Source organism: Scyliorhinus torazame, chromosome 18, assembly GCF_047496885.1.
Source record: "Scyliorhinus torazame isolate Kashiwa2021f chromosome 18, sScyTor2.1, whole genome shotgun sequence".
NCBI classification, from domain to species: domain Eukaryota; kingdom Metazoa; phylum Chordata; class Chondrichthyes; order Carcharhiniformes; family Scyliorhinidae; genus Scyliorhinus; species Scyliorhinus torazame.
In genome coordinates this window covers 28,942,583-28,964,684 of record NC_092724.1, presented here as the reverse complement: position 1 = coordinate 28,964,684, position 22,102 = coordinate 28,942,583, and the positions used below count along the sequence as shown (strand labels likewise).

The following is a 22,102-nucleotide window of genomic DNA, read 5'->3' as shown; positions in this document are numbered from 1 at the left end:
ATCAATGAACATTTGGACAGCCACAAGAGGGAGCCATCACTAATGTTATTTTAAAGGCCAGGCGCCCCACTCGCAGATTAGGGCAGCATGGTAGCACAGTGGTTAGCAGTTGTTCACAGCTTCAGGGTCCCAGGTTCAATTCCCGGCTTGGCTCACTCTCTGCGGAGTCTGCACGTTCTCCCCGTGCCTGCGTGGGTTTCCTCCGGGTGCTCCGGTTTCCTCCCACAGTCCAAAGATGTGCAGGTTAGGTGGATTGGGCATGTTAAATTGCCCCTTAGTGTACAAAAAAGGTTAGGTGGGCTTACGGGGATAGGGTGGAGGTGTGGGTTTAGGTAGGGTGCTCTTTCCAAGGGCCGGTGCAGACTTGACGGGCCGAATGGCCTCCTTCTGCACTGTAAATTCTATGATTCTATGATAAGGTGATTCAGCCTAATTTATGTTGTTGCAAAGTTTTTGAAAGTACTATGGAGGTATTAGAATGAGTTGCTGGATTGGGCAGGGATGCTGCATCCTCACGGGGGGGGCAGAGAGTTTGGGGATCTCTCCATAAAATGGCTGCAGCAGGTCTGGGGGCTGTTCTGGCAGTATTTCTGAGTCTGCAGGATGGCAGGGTAATGGAGCAGAGGCTGGGGGTGGTGGAGGGGGGGGGGGGGGGGGGGGAGTGCAAGTTTTGCCTGATGCCCTCTGCCAATTTGGAGCCAGACTCCTCCATGCTCCTTGACAGTGACAGGAGACTGCCAGGCATGCCATCCAATTCACCCAGCATCCCGTTGTGTCTGCTCAACTGTGCTTTCCTGTATGCCACCCTGGAAGCCCACTCATGTCCAGTGACACACCACGTACAGGTCCTACCTCTGCATTAGCCTCTCAGGTACACAGAATGCCAATATCTGAACTGTGTATGTGAATGTCAGCTCAGGTGGTAGACCCTCTTCAAAATGCTGTGGTGTTGTCTCTCACTTCATCCTGGGGCTGCTGCGACTGGACATGTGATGCATATAAGACAGGAACATGCCATCATGTTCTCAGTGATGATGGATGCCATGGGTTTGATGACCACCAGCTGCATGATGTGGAGAGCCATCTCCTCCTCAGTGGTCAGGAGCCCTTGTCCACCTGGCAGTTCTTCCCCACTCCCCATGCCCACTCCCCGTGGTTACAGATTATCTTGCCCTACAGAAGAAGGCACAGATTAACAGGGAGTGTGTTACACTATGTTTGGGTGATGTGCCTGCCATAGCTGAATAGCTGCTGATATGTGGAAGCCGCGAAAGTTGTGTATGAAGGTGAGGTGGATGACCAGGATGATAGGTCTGGGTCCTTGATGCCAGGGACTGCTGCTGACTGAGTGCACGGTAGCATTGTGGATAGCACAATTGCTTCACAGCTCCAGGGTCCCAGGTTTGATTCCGGCTTGGGTCACTGTCTGTGCGGAGTCTACAAATCCTCCCCGTGTATGCGTGGGTTTCCTCCGGGTGCTCCGGTTTCCTCCCACAGTCCAAAGATGTGCAGGTTAGGTGGATTGGCCATGATAAATTTCCCTTAGTGTTGGGTGGGGTTACTGGGTTATGGGGATAGGGTGCAGGTGTTGGCCTTGGATGGGGTGCTCTTTCCAAGAGCTGGTGCAGACTCGATGGGCCGATTGGCCTCCTTCTGCACTGTAAATTCTATGATATTCTATGAAATTCGATGAGTGATGGGCTGCTCTGAAGTGAGCAGAGTGAGAGATTGTTGGTGCGGTGGACATGGGGCCCTTCGAAGGTGCATTCAGAAACCTTTACCACGTCCCCATGTGAGGTAATTAAACGTCTTACGGCATTGCTGCTGATTCTCAGGGCCAATCCTCCTGCATTCACCTCTCTGGCCACCTGCTTCCATTCTCTATGGAGGGCGGTCCTTGAGGGCCTCCTGACTCTCCTGCAAATATGTGTAATTTCTTCTTCAGTCCTCCTCCTAAATTGAAGACTTCCAGAGCAGTTCCCTGAACTGAAGAGCCCTCTTCCCCGGCGCTCCATTTGTGCTGCTCTTGCTTGTAGCCAGTGCAGTATAGCGGCCAACATCAGCAACTCCCTTCCACTGAGTGCAGCACCCATGTAAGAGTAGCAGACTAGCTGCACCATGTGCCATTTGAGCAGGCTACCCAGCCCCCCTGTTGAGTTCTCGGGCAGCCAAGAAGTGTGGGCCTCACTCGGACCAATACAATTAGCTAAATGGGAAGGCAGAGCCAAGTTTGTGTGCTGTCTGTCTCGATGAGAAGAGGTGTGAATCGGGCATTATTGATTGTTTACCTGTCATTTCTTCATAAGCCTTCTTAAGTTGTGAAAATGAGCATGCATGTGAAATGGAGACTGTCCCTTTTCTACTGAAATCTTAATAGACCGCAGAGTAATTCAAGCTCTTTTTCTGTTTGTATTCCGCAACTCCAGCATCTGCAGTTTGCTTTTCATGAATTTCTGCCCTCATATTTGGGAGAAGGCCCTTGAAGTGGTGGTGTTGAGTATTTTTCTTGACCTGCCGCAGTCCATGTGATAAATTCCGAAATGGTTGCCATGGAGCCGCACGCAGCAACAACAGTCAAATTGCTCTGGATCCTAATCCATTCACGTTGGATTGAGATTCTTCACTGAGTTTGTGCTAGTTAAGTGTCTGAATTGGAGTAAAACATCATGCATGCAGTCTTCCAAGCCACGATTCAGGGTTCAACTATTGACTAATCATCATCACTGTACTTGAGCTGAGTGACAGACCATAAGACCATGAGACATCGGAGCAGAAATAGGCCACTCGGCCCATCGAATCTGCTCCGCCATTCAATCATGGCTGATATTTTTGTCATCCCCATTCTCCTGCCTTCTCCCCATAACCCCTGATCCCCTTATTAATCAAGAACCTATCTATCTCTGTCCTGAGGAGATTCACTAGGTTAACCCCAGAGCTGAAGGGGTTGAATTACGAGGAGAGGTTGAGTAGACTGGGACTGTACTCGTTTGAATTTAGAAGGATGAGGGGGGATCTTATAGAAACATATAAAATTATGAAGGGAATAGATAGGTTAGATGCGGGCAGGTTGTTTCCACTGGTGGTTGAAAGCAGAACTAGGGGGCATAACCTCAAAATAAGGGGAAGTAGATTTAGGACTGAGTTTAGGAGGAACTTCTTCACCCAAAGGGTTGTGAGTCTATGGAATTCCTTGCCCAGTGAAGCAGTTGAGGCTCCTTCATTAAATGTTTTTAAGATAAAGATAGATAGTTTTTTGAAGACTAAAGGGATTAAGGGTAATGGTGTTCGGGTCGGAAAGTGGAGCTGAGTCCACAAACGATCAGCCATGATCTCATTGAATGGCGGAGCAGGCTCGAGGGGCCAGGTGGCCTACTCCTGGTTCTTATGTCCTTATGTTCTTAAAGACACTCAGTGATTTGGTTTCCATCCAATTTTCATCTCATTCTACCCCAGATGCCCAATTCAACTGAATCAACTCATCAACTGCCTAACAACGTGGTTTGGTAGATGGTTCAGGTTTCATCTAAATGCTGATTTTGGGTGTTGGATTTCACAAAACATCCTCTCTTCAGCAGCATTTCCACTTTAAAACCCAGACATTTTGCTGCTTTTCCCCCTTCTCAACGTCCCCGTTACAGCTTTAATATTTCCTGGAAGCTTTCCTTCTTTCCAGATATCTTTGTGCCCACAGCTCTCAAATGATGACCGACCACAGAGGTCTGTTATTTATCTCAAATAACAGGGTAATTAAAAACAAATTGGTATTCTCCATGCCTTTCCCCTAGGACAGAAATATTTAACCAGCTTACTTTTCCTTTCTTTTGAAGGGCAGAGCCTATAAACATGTAAATAAATTGGTTAGGTTGGAAGTACGCAGTTTTGAAATGTAAACCAAGAAATTCTTGCGGTGATGTAAATGTGTGATAACTCAAATGTATTCACAGGAAATTCTTTGAATCTTTTTTTAAAAACTCAGCTGCTTTGAATGCCATAATACTTCCGCTAAAACAGCCCAAAGAAGACTATTGTTTAAACCCATTAAACATGCAGACACTAAAATTAACAGAAGTAATACCAAGGCTGTTAATTTCTCGGACACTGATTTGCAGTACTTAACATACTTCGAAGTTAAAAATTATATACTTTGACCTGTTCTTCCTGTTTACGTCAGATACCAGCAGCCAGTTCCTTATTTGGTGTCTCATAAGAATTGAAATGTTGAAGTTATCCTCATGGCATTTTCTTTTAGCTGCAAATTTCACCTCACGTCCGATGTATATTTCTCGATATTTTGGACAATTTACTCCTCTTTTCAAATGGCGTACCATCCATAAATGGAAACAAACAAGCAGACGGACTTTCTAAATTGCTAACGGGGATAGGAGTGTCAGTTCCACAGACTCCTAGAGTAACCGTTGAGATGTTTTGTATTATCCAGCCACTCAGTTTTGTGTCTGAATCCACTAAAAGACTGATGTAATTGCCATTTTGCCCGTGAGTTCAAAACCAGCAAAATAAACAACGTGGTTTTTCAAAAGTTTCTAAAAGTAAACAAGCCATCTCCCAGGATTTGTAGAACTCTGTAATACATCCCCATACTTCAATACTCTGTATACAAACCAAAAGCATTGCTATCTGGGTGAGATCATGTTCTTAGCCTCCCTCTATTTCTCCAGTGTTATGATTCAGGCTTCTCTTCGTCCTTCACGAAAACTGAATTCATTTCAGGCTGGTTCTTTATTTATGCTGGACACAGGGAAAGGTGAGAAAAGGTCTCCATCAGACTCAATAGTGCTCGTGCTACCCACCAGATGGAGAAATAAATTGGCCAGTAACAATAATTCACACCGTTGCTTTATACTTTGGAAAGCTAATGTAGGCCAGAATTCTCCAGCCTTCCCCACCAGGGGGATCCTCCGGTCTCGCCGACAGCGAATCCCTGCCGCGGGTTTCTCGGTGGCGGGGCTGCATACCACAGGAAACCCCGTTAACAGCGGCGGGACCAGTTTTGATGAGGGCCACAGTTCTTTCTGCTGTCACCTGCTATTTGTCTGGAGTTTAGTTCTCGGCAATCAAACAGTGACTAACTATAAGGTCCAAAGAATCTATCATTAAAGCAGTTCAGAAAGCCCAAGTCTCAGTCATGTGACACTAGTTTTGGGTTGTTAAATGAGGCCCCCTTGTTGAAACCATCAAGGGGTTTGACCAGCTAAGAACAGTTAATGCATAGGACATTAGCACAATTATTGGAGACTAGTATTTGTAAATGGCTGTCTTTGATCGAAGCTGGCTGGAGCACCCACTGTCTGTTGGGCCATTGTGATTTGTGTTGGCTGGAATATTTATGTGATTTAAAGAGCATGCCAGACATTTGAGGTGTTCGCCTTTGTTCACTTGGAAACGTCTCAGAAACTCCGGAAGTCGGCATGTGACCAGCCGGAGCTGGTGTTTCTCTCTGGCGGGAGGCAGCGCGCTGTTTGCTCATGGCGGGGTTATCTGCTCCCACCACTGTCAATGACAATGCCAGGAGACCTGCGGGTGGGGGGGTCTCTGACAGCGGGACCAAAGAGTCCCAATGCCGTTGAACAGCTGTAGAATTCTGGCCACATATTTTCTTCACGTCTTGACTGTGACACTCATTATTTTAATGAATTTTTCTGAAGTGAAACTAAAAAATAAATGTTTTGTAAGGGCCCCGAAGAATCCAGCACGAGTTTTAAGGATACAAAATAATAAAGTTTATTTACTATAACAATATATACATAGTAGTAACAGTAACTTCCCTTGCTACCTTCTCCTTCCTCCCGGCTCCTGGACTGGCCAGCTTATTTATAGTAGGAGTTTCTCCGCCCCCCCTCATTGGGGAAGTTCATACTCCCATAGGATTGTGGGATAATCATTAGTCCCCAGCCAATCGTCAGTAGGCAGGTTATAACATCCCTCCCCCCCAAAGTCCAAGGAATCCACCATAGGCCCTGGCGAAGGAAGGCGTCGAACTCGTTTGGCCGCAGGCCGGACGCCATTTGCACGCGGCGCTGGATCAGGCGGCGTATAACGAGACGGAGACCGGCGCTTCCGTGATGAACGGCGCAGTTGTACATCCACGGCCTGTGGACCCGAGGATTCCCCCTCTGATTCATCCTGTGTCTCCATCTCGGAGTCAGAGTCTGCTGCCTCCGTCATGTCAGCGTCTCTGTCCCCATTCGGTCCCGTCATGACCTGCGCAGGCTTTGAGTGAGGCACCAGTGGAAGATTTGGAGGACTACCTTCCCTTGTTTCTGGTCTTTGCCGCTGTTGAACTGAGCTCCGGGGGCGGGGAATCTTTTGCGGCGATGATCTTCTGGACCGGACGTGGTCTACATGTTTTCGCTGGAGACGACCCTGGGCTTGCACTTGGTACGATATAGGGCCCGTTTGGCGAAAGATTACCCCAGGAACCCATTGGGCACCACCAGCAAAATTCCGCACGAATACTGGGTCACCGGGCGCAAACTGCCGAATCGGACGATGCTGAGACAATCCCGGTCCCTGCCGTTCTTGTGTGCGGCGTACTTTTGCGCCAATGTCCGGGAAGACCATACTAAGGCGGGTGCGAAGTCTCCGGCCCATTAGGAGTTCTGCGGGAGCTACCCCAGTCACTGTATGGGGGGTGGTCCTGTACGTAAACAAAAACCGAGCCAGTCTCGTGTCCATTGATCCGGAAGACTGCTTCTTTAGGCCTCTTTTGAATGTTTGCACTGCACGCTCTGCCAACCCATTTGAAGCCGGGTGGTAAGGGGCAGTGCGGATATGGCGGATGCCGTTCATCTTTGTAAACCTAGCAAACTCCTCACTCGTGAATGGAGTGCCATTATCCGTGACCAGCACCTCGGGGAGGCCATGCGTGCTAAATGATAAACGCATTTTTTCAATTGTTGCGCAGGACGTTGTCCCCTGCATCTTATGCACCTCCAGCCATTTGGACTGGGCGTCAATTAGTAGAAGGAACATGGATCCCTGAAAAGGGCCTGCGAAATCTGCATGTAAGCGTGCCCAAGGCCGCCCTGGCCATTCCCAGTGATGTAGGGGCGCGGCCGGCGGAAGCTTCTGATGCTCCTGGCAAATGGAGCAGTTTTGGGCCACCTTCTCAATGTCGGTGTCGAGGCCTGGCCACCAGACATAACTCCGGGCCAACATTTTCATCTTGGTCACGCCCGGATGCCCATTGTGCAAGTCTGATAATATCAGCTCCTGGCCTTTTTCCGGGACAACCACACGCGTCCCCCACAAGAGGATGCCGTCTTCCACGCTGAACTCTGACAGCTTGGAGGAAAATGCCCGTAACTCGCCTGGGAGCTGTCTATGCTGCCCACCATACAGGACTATGTGCCGAACCTTTGACAGGACTGGCTCCGTCTGGGTCCACTCACGGATCTGTGATGCCGTGACAGGCAAGGTGTCCATAAAATTTAGGGTTGCGACCACCTCACCGGTCGTGGGGGTCGACATGGGGCCGGTCGATAAAGGCAATCGGCTCAGTGCGTCGGCATTTGCTATCTGCGTACCTGGTTTGTGCTCCAGAGAATACTCATATGCAGCAAGCAACAAAGCCCAGCGCTGGATCCGTGCAGAAGCAATGGGCGGTATCGGCTTATCCTCTCTGAAGAGTCCCAGCAGGGGCTTATGATCAGTCACGATAGTGAAATGGCGGCCGTACACATACTGGTGGAAGCGTTTCACCGCGAAAACCACTGCCAGGCCCTCCTTCTCGATCTGCGCGTACTTCTTCTCCGCTGCAGTCAATGTGCGGGAGGCGAAAGCTATCGGTCGCTCGGCCCCGTTCTCCATCTTGTGGGACAGGACAGCCCCAATACCATACGGGGATGCATCACATGTGACGAGCAAAGGCTTTCCCGGATCATAGTGGGTTAGTAACCCAGACGACGACAATTGTTGCTTTACCCGCCGGAAAGCGGTTTCTTGCGGCTGACCCCAAACCCAGGTGTGATTTTTCTTTAGCAGCAGGTGTAAGGGGGCCAGCGTAGTTGCCAGATTGGGGAGGAACTTCCCGTAATAGTTTACGAGACCGAGAAAAGAACGAAGATGCGAAGTGTCAGTCGGGGTGGGGGCATGTTGAATTGCACGCACCTTCTCTGCGACGGGGTGCAGACCCTCGCGGTCCACCCGATAACCTAGGTAGACTACTTCTTTTGCCTGAAATACGCACTTTGTGTGACGTAAACGGACTCCAGCCTCCGAAAGGCGTTTAAGGACAGCCTCCAGATTTTCCAAATGCTCTTGCTCCGACGTCCCTGTAATCAACACGTCATCTAGGTAGACAGCCACACATGGTAAACCTCTCAAAATGCCCTCCATAACACGTTGAAAAATTGCGCAGGCAGAGGATACTCCAAAGGGCAACCGTGTATATTCATACAGGCCCCGGTGTGTGTTAATTGTTACATATGGTCGGGAGGCATGGTCCAGCTCCAACTGCAGGTAGGCGTGACTCATATCTAATTTTGTGAATGAGAGTCCGCCTGCAAGTTTCGCGTAGAGATCCTCTATGCGAGGCATTGGGTATCGGTCGAGTCGGGAAACTGTATTCACTGTAAGTTTATAGTCGCCACACAAGCGAACTGTGGCATCTGGCTTCATTACTGGCACAATTGGTGCTGCCCAGTCAGCAAAACGGACAGGCCTGATAATACCCAAACTCTCCAAACGAGTGAGCTCCCCTTCTACCTTCTCGAGCAAAGCGTAAGGCACTGGGCGCGCCCGGAAATAGCGCGGTGTGGCTCCTGGTTCAACTTGGATACGGGCTACGGCCCCTTTTATTTTCCCCAGACCAGGCTGGAATACCTCTGGGTATCGTCCTAGCACCTCAGTCAACCCTCCAGAAACTGTTTGGAGGATGTGCTGCCATTGCAACCGCAAATGGCGCAACCAGTCCCGACCCAACAGGCTGGGCCCATGGCCACGCACTACGATAAGTGGGAAACGCCCCTCCTGGCGTCCATAGACAACAGGGGTCATTGTAGTTCCTGCAATGTCCAGTGGTTCCCCCGTGTAGGTGGCCAACCTGGCCTGTGAGTCAGTTAGTGTAAGGGTCTGTATACCCTGCTTGATGCGGTCGAATGTCCTCTGGGCGATCACGGAGACCGCTGCGCCAGTATCCAACTCCATCTCCAGCGGGTGGCCATTGACCCGTACTGTCACCTTAATGGGGGCCACACGGGGAGCTGCCACACAATGCAGCTGCAGGCAGTCGTCCTCCGTCTCCACGTCCTCAGGAGTGGTCGCCGCAGGTTCATCGACATGGAAGGTACGGCCTCTGGGCTGGTCCCAGTTACGGCCCCTGGGCTGGTCCCAGTTTCGGTCGGAACGACGGCGCCTCTGGTGTCCCCAGGACCGCCGTCCGCGACGGGGTCGGCGCCTACAAGTCTGACACGGACATGGCTCCTCATCCATTGGCTCTGGAGAAGGCTCCCTTCGGGGAGGAATGTCCGATGGCCACTGGCGTCGGTCTGGTCGTTGCCTCGCCCAAGGTACCGCAGGAGTGCGGGGGGACGTTTTTGGGCGGAAAGGGTTTCGCCCCAAGGCATGCACTTCCATTCCCTGTAGCTCCTGTACTCCTCACTCTGCGCTCTCTCGGGACAAGACTATTTGTATTGCCTGTTGAAAAGTCAATGTTGGCTCCGCTAACAACTTTCTCTGGGTGGCCGCATTGTTAATACCGCAAACCAAACGGTCGCGTAACATTTCTGACAAGGTCTCACCATAGTCACAGTATTCCGCAATCCCGCGTAGCCTGGATAAAAAATCGGCAAGGGATTCTCCAGGGGTCCTCTCAGCGGTATTAAACCAGTAACGCTGGACTATCGTGGACGGGGTTGGGTTAAAGTGTTGCCCCACTATATTCACAAGTTCGTCAAACGTTTTGGTGTCCGGCGCAGCTGGGTACGTAAGGCTCCTAATCACCCCAAACGTATGCGGCCCGCAGGCGGTGAGCAATATGACCACCTGGCGCTCGTTTTCAGTGATATTGTTTGCCCGGAAATAGTAACGCATCCGTTGCGTGTACTGGTTCCAGCTTTCCAGCGCAGCATCAAAAACATCCAAACGTCCGTACAGAGGCATGGTATAATAGATAACAACTTCCAACCTGTATCCAACAAAAATCCAGGGAGGTGGCTTCAGCAGTGTAGACAGCTATTCACTTTTACCTTCGTCGCCAGTTTTGTAAGGGCCCCGAAGAATCCAGCACGAGTTTTAAGGATACAAAATAATAAAGTTTATTTACTATAACAATATATACATAGTAGTAGCAGTAACCTCCCTTGCTACCTTCTCCTTCCTCCCGGCTCCTGGACTGGCCAGCTTATTTATAGTAGGAGTTTCTCCGCCCCCCCTCATTGGGGAAGTTCATACTCCCATAGGATTGTGGGATAATCATTAGTCCCCAGCCAATCGTCAGTAGGCAGGTTACAACAAAATGGGAGCAAAATAATGTTCCCAATTATCAAGGGTTTCATAGAGCATAACTGACTAGGACGATGGATGGTAAACCATCTGTTCCGAAGAATATTATTGAGGTTAGTTGCCCATCTCATCGTAATTGAGCCTAAGTTTTGCATTGCGCAGTTGGCGGATAAAGGAACTTAGACCCTGAATGCGACAACTGAGCCACTTCTGTATGTGTGATGTCTCGTGGCCCATTAGCTACAGCTCGTCAACCAAAATCAATTTCAAAGTCTACTGTTTGTTTCTAAGAACTAAACGTACATCATCTTACAGAGCAATTTGCCACGCTTAATTTTTATTTCAAGAGGCTAGGGTGGAAGGTAATGCATAATGTAAGCTTTACTGCAATTAATGAAACATGGATATTCTGAGCTGGAACAATACCAAATGTAATGAGGAGACTGCTATGCTCTGAATTAACAGGTTGAACTCAGTTCAGTTCAATGCAATATTTAGATTTTGCAAGTGAATAATCAAAACAGATCTTTGCTGCCAGCTGTTACAGTCTTGACTACTGTCTAGAGTAGCCTAAACAGTATCATTCTTAGTATCATTCCATATATTACAAAAATGTTTCAATCTTACTGACAATAAATGCTGCTCGTAGTGTATCTCTGATGTTGACAGCTCTGTACAAAGAACATTACAGCACAGGACAGGCCCATTGGTCCACCCAGCTGGCGCCGATCCAGATTCCTTATTTAAACATACTACTTATTGCCCAAACAATCTGTATCCCTCCATTTCCCGCCCGTTCATGTGTCTATGAAGATACATCTTAAACGTTGCTATCATGCCTGCAGTAATGCTGCCCATGGTGGCACAGCAGTCAGCACTGCTGCTTCATGGTGCCGAGGACCCGGGTTCGATGTGGAGTTTGCACATTCTCCCCGTGTCTGCGTGGGTCTCACCCCCACAACCTAAAGATGTGCAGGGTAGGTGGATTGGCCACACTAAATTGCCCCTTAATTGGGAAAAAAAAAGTTGGTATTCCAATTTGACAGCAAGGGCACTTTTATTTGCATATGCTAACACAACGCTCTTCTTTTCGTAGGATTCCTGAATATACTTTGTTCAGCGTACAGTTCAGAGCCATTAAATCCACTCTTCGACACCATGAATGGAACTACTGTGGAACCAGTGTTGTGCAATTCTACGATCCGGAATCAAATCAATTCTAACAGTACACATGCCTCCCCTTGGTTCTCAACTGCATTTGCATCTATTGGACTTATCTCTAATCTGATTGCCTTTGTGGTGCTGATAAATGCTTACAGAAAGGCACAGAGCAGGTCAAGATCTTCCTTCTTGATTTTCCTATGTGGCTTGGTTGTGACAGATTTTCTAGGTCTTGCTACAACTGCATCCATAGTTGTTACTTATCACCATGTGCTTTTTGAGTGGAATGAAGTGGACCCTCACTGCCACCTCTGCAGATTTTTGGGATTTTCAATGGTGTTCTTTGGACTCAGCCCATTGTTGTTGGGGGCAGCCATGGCAGTAGAACGTTTTTTAGGGATAAACAAGCCATTTCTGCGTTCTACCAATTCTTCGAAACGACGTTCTTGGTGCACTGTATTTATCGTTTGGCTGTTTTCGTTCTCTATTGGATTGTTGCCCGTTTGTGGACTTGGACATTATACACTCCAGTGGCCTAACTCCTGGTGTTTCTTTAACATGACAAACAGCACAAGCGACGTTGCATTTTCATTATTGTTTTCGAGTGTGGGATTGTTATCTCTATCAATGTCTGTTATCCTGAATACAATCAGCGTGGTTACACTTTTCAAAGTTTGCTTCAACCGATTTAGTGTTGAAAGGAGCAGAGACCATGAAGTAGAGATGATGGTGCAATTGTTGGGTATAATGGTTATTGCAACAGTCTGTTGGGCTCCATTGTTGGTAAGTACAAATTCACTTGACTCTGTTTTAATGCGGTTAATTACTGGATAAGTTGCGACAGCAATTTACCTTTTCAATACCATTTAGAAGTTAATAAAAGTAGATGCTTATATAGTGAGCACAGTAAGAAGTCTTACAACACCAGGTTAAAGTCCAACAGGTTTGTTTCAAACACTAGCTTTCGGAGCACTGCTCCTTCCTCAGGTGAGGAAGGAGCAGTGCTCCAAAAGCTAGTGTTTGAAACAAACCTGTTGGACTTTAACCTGGTGTTGTAAAACTCCTTACTGTGCTCACCCCAGTCCAACGCCGGCATCTCCACATCATGCCTATATAGTGAGGCATAGGTAAAACATTATTGAGCACATGTTTCAGCTACACAGATTAACTGTTAACCTCACTACTGTGTAGTTCTTTAATGAATGAAGCCTTGTGGTCACAAGGTATTGGCCTTCCTGTGCAGCTTTTGCCCATCAGATTTGCGTTGTCTTTAAAACAGGAGTTTAAAAAGTTGTAAGCTTGGTCTGGCTGTCAAATTGAACACATTATCCAAGCAAGAGAAACCAAAACGGACACTCATGAAATAGTGCAATACGCTGGCTGATGCCAAATAGCTCCATAATATCATTGACTTTTTGCACTCATAAACTTGAGAATTTCTTTTAACAAATATTCCATTCTAAAACAGAAACATTATCAAAATTATCCAAAAAAGTACCCATGTAGGAGCTCAGGGGGAATAATTTTTGTCATTAACTGTGCTTAGAACGAAGAACAATACAGCACAGGAACAGGCCCTTCGGCCCTCCGAGGCCATGATACTAACCTTGGCCAAAACCCTCAGCACTTCCTTGTGCCACGTTTTCTTAGCTTTACATCAAATAGAATGAACAGTGAAGGAGGAGGCCATTCAGCCCATCGAGTCTGCACCGGCCCTTGGAAAGAGCACCCCACTGAAGCCCACACCTCCACCCCATACCTGCAACCCCACCAAACCTTTTGGACACAAAGAGGCAATTTAGCATGGCCAATCCACCTAACCTGCACATCTTTGGACTGTGGGAGGAAACCGGAGCACCCGGAGGAAACCCACGCACACACGGGGAGAAAGCGCAAACTCCACACAGACAATGATCGTACTGTTTAACACACTGAATCTGAACTCAGAGTGAGTCAGTTCCAAGATTTTAAATGAAAGCCTCATCCAAGGGAAAAAGAACTTGCAGTGATGAGCTGAATTCTCCATTCGAGTCTATGTTCTCAGATTCGTGCTCGTGCTGGGAGAGAGAATCCAGAGGCAATTCACCATCCCTTATCATGCAAAGTTATGCATGGCAGCTTTTGCAAGAGATTCCCTCGCGAATCCCGCTACTCTGCCACCATTTTGAGCGGGCGGCCCAATAAATAGCAAGGTCCGGCATCTGGCCCTTCTTCCCCCCCACAGGGGCTGGTTTAGCACACTGGGCTAAATCGCTGGCTTTTAAAGCAGACCAAGCAGGCCAGCAGCACGGTTCAATTCCCGTACCAGCCTCCCCGAACAGGTGCCGGAATGTGGCGACTAGGGGCTTTTCACAGTAACTTCATTGAAGCCTACTTGTGACAATAAGTGATTTTCATTTCATTTTTTTCATTTCAATGAAAATCCACCCCCCCTTGCCACCATAGATTTGCTGGGTTACCCCCCAACCCCCACAGTACAAGGATGACCCAGCAAATCCCCTCCACCTCAATGACCCCACTCCATAAGAGAGATTCCCACCAAAGACTCTCCCATTACAGAGCCCCACACCAGAGACCCCCCATTAGAGACCCCCCCATTGCAGAGATCTGACCAGAGACCCCCATTACAAAGACACAAATCAGAGACCCCCATAAGAGAGGCCCCCATTACAGAGACACACACCAGAGACCCCCCATTTCAGAGAGCCCCACCAGAGACACCCTCCCCCCCCGCCCTGCCAGGAAGCTAGAGAGACAGAGACAGTGAAAAATCACTGGTTTAAAACGTACCTGTGCCCTACACCTGCTGCCTCAGGCAGAGAAAGCAGTAACTGTAAATCCCTTGAAAGCTAAAACGATATCAGCTGGGTTTAAAGACTCTCAGATCTTTGATGTGCAAGGCTTTCATTCACATCAATGTGAAATTGGCTTTACTAGGCTTGCACACATCCAGCCGTCTGGATCGTTTACATTCATTTCCCTTCACGGTTGAAAGGATCTCTAGTACCCTGCTATGTAACTAACCACTAGATGTTTATAAACATCTAGCTATGATTGACAGCTCTTGAACCACATCAAAAGCAGTTAAGTGCTTTTTGCAGAGAAAAAGAGGAAGTGAGAGAACGTAACGCTGAATTCTCCGCCACATTGGGAACTCCACTCCCGGTGACAAGCGGTGGAAAATCCAGCATTTTAAGTGACATTTCACAACTTCAGGACATCCCAAGCACTTGATTCTAATGAATCTGTTAGAATCTAGGAAAACAGGATAACCAATTTGCCTGTAGCGAGGTTCAATGAAGATCAATGAGATATTTGCCGGATTTGGCCTGCCCTGCCGGACGTCCACTGACTTTTGGCGGGACCAGAAAATCCCAGCCAGTAACCAGACAATGTAATTTTTTGTGATATTTTTTGATGGACAAATATTGGCGGAACTCCCTGCCCTGGGTCCCTGTCTGTGTGGAGTTTGCACATTCTCCCCATGTCTGCATGGGTTTCGCTCCACCCAAAGATGTGCAGGGTAGGTGGATTGACCACGCTAAATTGCCCCTTAATTGGAAAAAAAATAATTGAGTACTCTAAATTTATTTCAAATTTTTTTTTTAAATATTGGCAGAATTCTGGACACATTTCCTTGCTATTATTTGAATAGTGTTATCAGATAATATTTAATCAGCTAGCCATGGCCTTAATTTAACATCTCATTTGAAAGATTGAATGTCCAAGAGTAAAGCTCTCAGTACTTCAGTGAAGTTTCATCTGGGATCGTGTGCTGAAGTGGGACAAGTTACCTTTTCTATTTATGGAAATGGGATGAATGATTACATAACAAAACTTGCAGAGGAGCAGGGAACTCTCTTGTTGACCTGTCCAAAACAACTTCCTCAATCAACATCACCAAATTGAGGGTAACAAACCATTCATCTCATCGCTGTTTGTGAAATTTTGGTGTTCAGTACAACCTGCTGCAGAGTTACATGAAAGGGATGGTTGAACTTCAAAGTAACTCGCTACCTGTGAAGTAGGTTCAGACATTCCTACAAGTCATGTTAGGTAATAGAAGGGGCGTCACAGTAACACCGTGTTTAGCACTGCTGCCTCAGAGACCCGGGTTCAGTTCTGACCTTGGGTGACCATGTGGAGTTTGTACGTTCTCCCTGTGTCAGCGTGGGTTTCCTCCGGATACTTTCCCAGTCCAAAGATGTGCAGTTTAGGTGGATTGGCTATGCTAAATTGCCCCTTCAGGGGTCCAGGGTTACGGGGTAGGCCACTCTTTCAGAGGGTGGGTGCACACTCGATGGGCTGAATGGTCTCCTTCGGCACTGTAGGGATTCTATGATATGAACCTCAGGGTGGAATTTTCCAGCAGTGGGTATCATGGCGGTTATGGGGGTATTAATTTTGGGAGGCAAAAGGACAAACTGTTGGAATTTTGTTGTCCCGACTTTCAATACAGGTTAAAGGTGGGTCAAGATTCCCAATGAACAATGTTGGAAACCTCTGTTTTTATGCACTAGCATATCACACTAAAAGACAACCTCATCAGAATTATGTTCACCATCCTAATTAAATTCCCCATCAGTGAGAATTTAGAACGTTCCGTTCTATGACTATGTAAATAATGAGTATCATTTCTTCCACAACTTTGAAGTCCACAGGTGTTGCTTTCTCCTTCTTGGGCACTCGCATTATTCACTCCTGTGCTGTTGACAAATGCTGCACCAAAGCTGGACGTGGGAGGGGGAGCAGTGGTAGGTTGGAAGGGTGGAGTGAAGGCAGGATAGGGGAGGAAGGCAGACTTACAGGGGAAGTGAGGTGAGAGTGTCTGGGGGAGGGGATCTAGGAGTGCCTTAGAGGGTGGCATCAATGGTGGTCCTGGGGGACAACTCGGGGTACCCATGATAAAAGGGAACAGTCACAGTCAGAGGGTAAGTGGGATATGGTAGGGTGGCAGGTGCAGAGTGAGAGTCTGGGAGGTAAAAGTAACATCTGGTGGGTTACAGAGGGGAGAACAAGATAAGTTAATCAGATAATGGGAGAGGGTAGGATCAGAGTGGGAAATGGGGCTATTATGTTGGCTCTCAGGGGTTTGAAGGTATATGGAGGTGGATTATTAGAGCATCCAGAGTAATGGGGGAAGTTCAAGGATGACATAGTGGAGAGGAATGGTGATATTGGGTGTGTCCATGGTGATGGGGGCAAGTTGTGAGGTGTTCAGAAACTTTTGAAGCTCCTGCTGAATTTGAAAGGTGACGTGTATCATTTGCCCAAACTATGTTTGGCCACACAGTTAGCCAGTGAGATCTCTCGAGGTGGGAGGAGAGTCTTTTTAGGCGGGTGGAGTTCAAGGCCAGCACAAGAGGCTGACTAAACTAATAATTATGTGGTGCCCGGCTGTCAAAGATGTTCTCCAGTCTATGATGAAGTCTGCATTGCAACAAATATGTTCCCAACTCATGAGTTTCAGAAATGACGGTCCCAGCATGGCGTGGAGCTGTGACATTTACCATCAGCTGCTAGCTAGGGCAGGTATGAAGGGAGGGAGGTGGAATGTCCTGGGATGTGGTTAATCACATCTGGGGGCTTTCCCAGTACGAGCTGCAACTGCAAGGACTCTGGAGGAGTAATGCGGCTCTCCTGGCCTGGAATGAGTGAATGTATGTCCGGGTGACCTTCAAAAATGGCGGAAGGACCTTTGACCCCCATGAGGTCATGGCAAGGCAAGTGACATCCTGCCTGCTGCACCACAAGATTCGCCAAACCTCTCTCTGGTGCATAATTAATGAGCTGAGAAGTGGATAATAGCCCGTTTTCCCCTGCCCGGCCACTCAGTGGAAATCACCCCAACTTTCCCGCCTCCTCTTTTGCAATACTCTCCAGAATGGTAAATTCTGCCCTAAGTTTACCTCGGCCTTCACTATGTAAGGGCAGTTTCTTAGCTGGATGCGTAACAAATGAGGCCTGTTGCATTTATTTGATGAAATGTTCTTTCTCTTACAAACGAAACACAAGTATCTGAGATTATTAAACATATTCCAGGTAATGAAATTATATGAATTTTGTAGCTCTTTAAATTGGTGTTATTTGAAACTATTCAAAGAGTATTCCATATGAAACGATGCACACATGAGTCATAATGGGTGGGATTCTCTAACCTCCCAGTCACCTGGGGTGGGATTCTCCGACCCCCCCGCCGGCGAACAGCGGGGGTGGGAATCGTGCCGCGCCGGTCAGCGGGCCCCCCGCCCCCGGCAATTCTCTGGGCTGCAATGAGCTGAAGTCCCGCTGCTGGAATGCCTGTCCCGTCGGCAAGAATCAAACCACCTCTCTTACCGGCGGGACTAGGCGGCGCGGGCGGGCTCCAGGGTCCTGGGGGGGGGGGGGCAAGGGGCAATCTGGCCCCGGGGGGTGCCCCCACGGTGGCCTGGCCGGCGATGGGGGCCAACCGATCCGCGGGCGGGCCTGTGCCATGGGGGCACCCTTTTACCTCCGCCTCGGCCACAGCCTTCACCATGGCCGACGTGTAAGAAACCCCGCCCTGCGCATGGGCGGGGATGTCGTCAGCAGCCGCTGAATCTCCTGCGCATGCGCGGACTTCCGCCGGCCGGCAAAGTCCTTTGGGCTCCGGCTGGCGTGGCGCCAAAGGCCTTCCACACCAGCCGGTGGAGTGGAAACCAGTCTGGCGCGGGCCTAGCCCCTCACGGTGAGGGCTTGTCCCCTCGGGTGCGGAGAAATCCGCACATTTGGGGCGGCCCGACGCTGGAGTGGTTCACGTCATTCCATCCTGCCGGGACCCCCCGCTCCGCCGCGTCGGGGAGAATCCCGGCCCTGTTTCTCGGCGGACTAAGGTGGTGCGCTGTTCGCTGGTGGCTGGATTCTCTGCTCCCGCTGCTGTCAGTGGGAATTCTCAGCAGGACCAGAGAATCCAGTCGCCAGCAAATGGCCGGTAAATTCCAGCCAATAGCTTTTATAGAGCCCCCTTCAATGTTGCTTCACATGCTAAGCTTTTAAAGTGCTGTTACTGTTTTAAAGTTGGAGAATTACCAATGGGGCAAATTAAAAGCCAACGCAAATTTAAATGCAAAATAAAATTATATTTGTTTGTTGATTTCCACAGGTACTTATCCTCAAGAAGGCATTTACAGGTACACCAAGAGACATGAAAGAAATTCTAGTTATTTGCATTCGAATTGCCACATGGAACCAGATCCTGGATCCTTGGGTTTATATATTATTTAGAAGATCGGTTTTGAGGAAATTTAATCCAAGTCTTCGATCGAGACCTTCAATCTCATCATTATATCCCACTATAAACGCATCCTACAGGCGAAGATTGACACAAGCATCAATGTCAGCCACATAGACTGTAATACAGCGGAATTCAGCGAAGGTGCCACACCAAACTAGACTAATTTGTACTTACTGTAAATAGTATCTTTGATTATATAAAGCTTGCTTCTTATAAATATGGGTAAAACATAGAATGACTTGATGGCCTGGCGTTGATTTTTGGAAGTATACAGGCTGAATGATTTTTAATTAGGTCTCATGTCAAATTATCTTTCTTATACAAAAGCGCCTCCTTAAAATATGATGGTCAACCCTGGGTTTCCCATACGTTTAAGACTGTGCTGAATCATTTCACAGTTTGCCAACCAAGATTACATTGTATCCAAATATCACAGCTAAAGATTGACTTGACATTGAGAACTTCTTCAACATGCTGGTTTAAAAGAAAGTGACATTTTTATGGTTTTGTGACATTTCTGCATTATTTGTGGGAAAAATAAACTTACTGATCCGTCCTTGAGCAAGAACCTGTCCTTTAGCAAATCGATGAGATTTTGGAGCGCAGGAAACTATTATTTTGTTGCCCCGTGAAATGTGTATGATGTGAACATTACACAGCCGTAACCTAGAGCTGGATGCTGCTCACCTCCATGCGGTTTGAAGTTCATTTTAGTTAATATTTAAATCATATCTATTAATGGTCACCTTCCAGAAATCAGATTTCCCGATATATGTATACTGAAGAGATCACATCATTACACAATTACCAGAACCCACTGTATGAGGAAAACCATAGACTGTGCACCCAAGATTTAAAAAATGATAACATTTGCACCATTCCCATTGTCAAAAGATTGTAGCCACATGTTGCCTGAGCAATGGTCATAGTTGAAGCTGGTAACTAGTATCGATATGTCAAGACTCAGATTGCTGCACTTAACCTTTAGCTACTATTTTGTAAATTGTTTGGTCTAAAATGGCTTCAATGGAAAAGGAAATGGGACAGTCTAATGGGCAGCTAATCCGCTCAGTTTTAGTACTCTTACCAAAGTTTAACTTTATTTCACCTGTTCAGTTGGACATTTGTACATAAGAGTTACAGTTCCAGAGAAATGGTGGCATGGAGAAATCGTCACACCCGACCTGGTGTCGCGAAGAGGCCATTAAATCTCGCTTGATTTGAGATGCTTGAGACATCTCGCAGGATTCAACTGAACCTTGCGAGAAGTCACGATCTGGATCAGCATACTTAAATAAGCCATTAATCTAATTTAGATATGCATTCGCGGATTCTTCTGGGTCCCGGGATTCACTGGGATTCTCCTGGGGCACTCGCATGGTGCCATTTAATACTGGTCCGCTCAAACGTGTAACAGCACCTGGGGGAAGAGTTCTCCCAGGGCACTGCCAAGCTAGCAGGCACTGCCATGGTGCCAGGCTGGCAATGCCAAGGTGCCAAGGTTGCCCATGCCAGGGGTTGGGCTGCAGGGTGCCTTACCCATAAGAGTTGGGGTGAGGGGGGACTCAGGAAGAGGTAGGTGGGTGAAGTGGAGGGGTTTGGAGGCCACGGTGGGGGCACTGAGGGGGGTTCAAAGATTGAGGTTGCCTTTAAAAATGGCATCCCAATCTACGAGGAAATGACTTAAAGTGTGGCATCGATGGGATGTTCCTCACTGAGGCCAAAGAAATAGCGGGGTCTTAATGCGGCCAAAACCGGATATAAAAATGTTTCAGTTGAATTGCACCCCTAATCTCAGTATTAATGACCACGGCAACTATCATTGATAGTCCTAAAAACCCATCTGATTTACTAATATCCTTAAGGGAAGGAAATCTGCCGTCCTTATCTGGTCTGGCCTACATGTGTCTCCAGACCTGCAGCAATGCGGTTGACTCTTAAATCCCCTCGAAAATAGCCACCCAGTTCAAGTGCAATTAGGGAGGGGCAACAGATGCTGGCAATGCCAGTGATGCTCACATGTCGTGGAGAATTAAAAAAAATTAACAATGGCCAGGATTCCCCATTGCAAGTCCACACTGCCAGTGCTGCGAGCGAGAATGGAGAATTTGGCGTTCAGCCAATTCACAGAACTTTTCAAAGATGTTTACTCTTTCCACCCAATGGCACTTCAGCCCCCACCATTTTGAATGGCCCCTACCATTGGACAACTGAAGTCTGAGTTTCGCTTTGGTGATTATAATGATGCGGAGGAGGCTGACATAAATAAATCTATAATACGTTTACTAAGTATTTACATAATGCAGTATCTCACTCCCAGTGTAATCCTCGCTGGGAGGATTTATCGCACCAGGCCCTAATCTGGGTCTGCTTTCAACCTTCGCTAATAACAAACCGCAGGCAGCAGGCCTCATGCCAGTACCTGGGGAGCTCGTACTCCACGAGTCCCATGGGAAGATCAGTGGATCTCGTCCTCCTCGGGGTTATGGCAGCGATACACAGGGACAAAAACAAATTTTAAAAATTATTTCTACTAGGTTAGAAGGAGCAAAAGTGCACTTCCAAGCACAAGAATAATCTGAGCTACTTCCACCTCCCACCCTTCTACTGCCCCTCCGCCCAGCCCCCACCAGCCAGCCAGCCAGTAACATCAATTTGTTTTCTTTAGTTTGCATAAAATCTTTTGGTGCATGTTTGAAAAGAAATATACCCAGTCCAATTATTACAGAAGCCCAAAACTTCAAGAAAGAGCAAACTGTTTTGAAAAGATCTGTCAATTGTTTCTTTGGGGATCCTATCCTGGTGGATCACCTGCTTCAATGCCATCTTGGCCATAGGTTACACATGTCTGGGCAGACCAAACGGAACAAAATGGTGGCATTTCACAGCCTCACCAAAAATCTCTGCAACTTTAAGATTCGCAAAAGCCAATGCCTCTTTCCAATATTCAATCAAACAAATGAATAGAAAGACTTTGCATGTATATCGTACTTTATGATATTTTCTCCACATTTCACATCGAACAAATTACTGGAATCACTTGTTCTGGAAGTAAACTCCAGAGCAAGGTTTTTCAAAGTGCAGATCATGACCATCGGGCTGGTGTTGGGAGGGCCGCAAAGTGATCAGTCACACCGTTCATACCTGATTGCGGGAGAAGCGCCCAACGGCCGCTACCAGCCTTTAAATTGAGAATAGCGGCCACTGTCAGCTTTTAAATGAAAACAA

The 22,102-nt window shown here is 47.7% G+C and overlaps 1 protein-coding gene across 2 annotated transcripts in view; it reads left to right on the top strand.

The window, feature by feature from the left end:
* Positions 1 to 19,430, top strand: part of tbxa2r (thromboxane A2 receptor) — a 33,000-nt gene extending 13,570 nt beyond the window's left edge. For both annotated transcript variants that reach the window (XM_072482472.1, XM_072482473.1), the window contains 2 exons: positions 11,558 to 12,405; positions 18,743 to 19,430. In XM_072482472.1, coding sequence (XP_072338573.1) covers positions 11,620 to 12,405; positions 18,743 to 18,988 — 1,032 coding nt within the window. In that variant the 5' untranslated portion in view covers positions 11,558 to 11,619 and the 3' untranslated portion in view covers positions 18,989 to 19,430. The remainder of the gene's footprint in view (positions 1 to 11,557; positions 12,406 to 18,742) is intronic.
* The last annotated feature ends 2,672 nt before the right edge of the window (positions 19,431 to 22,102 follow it).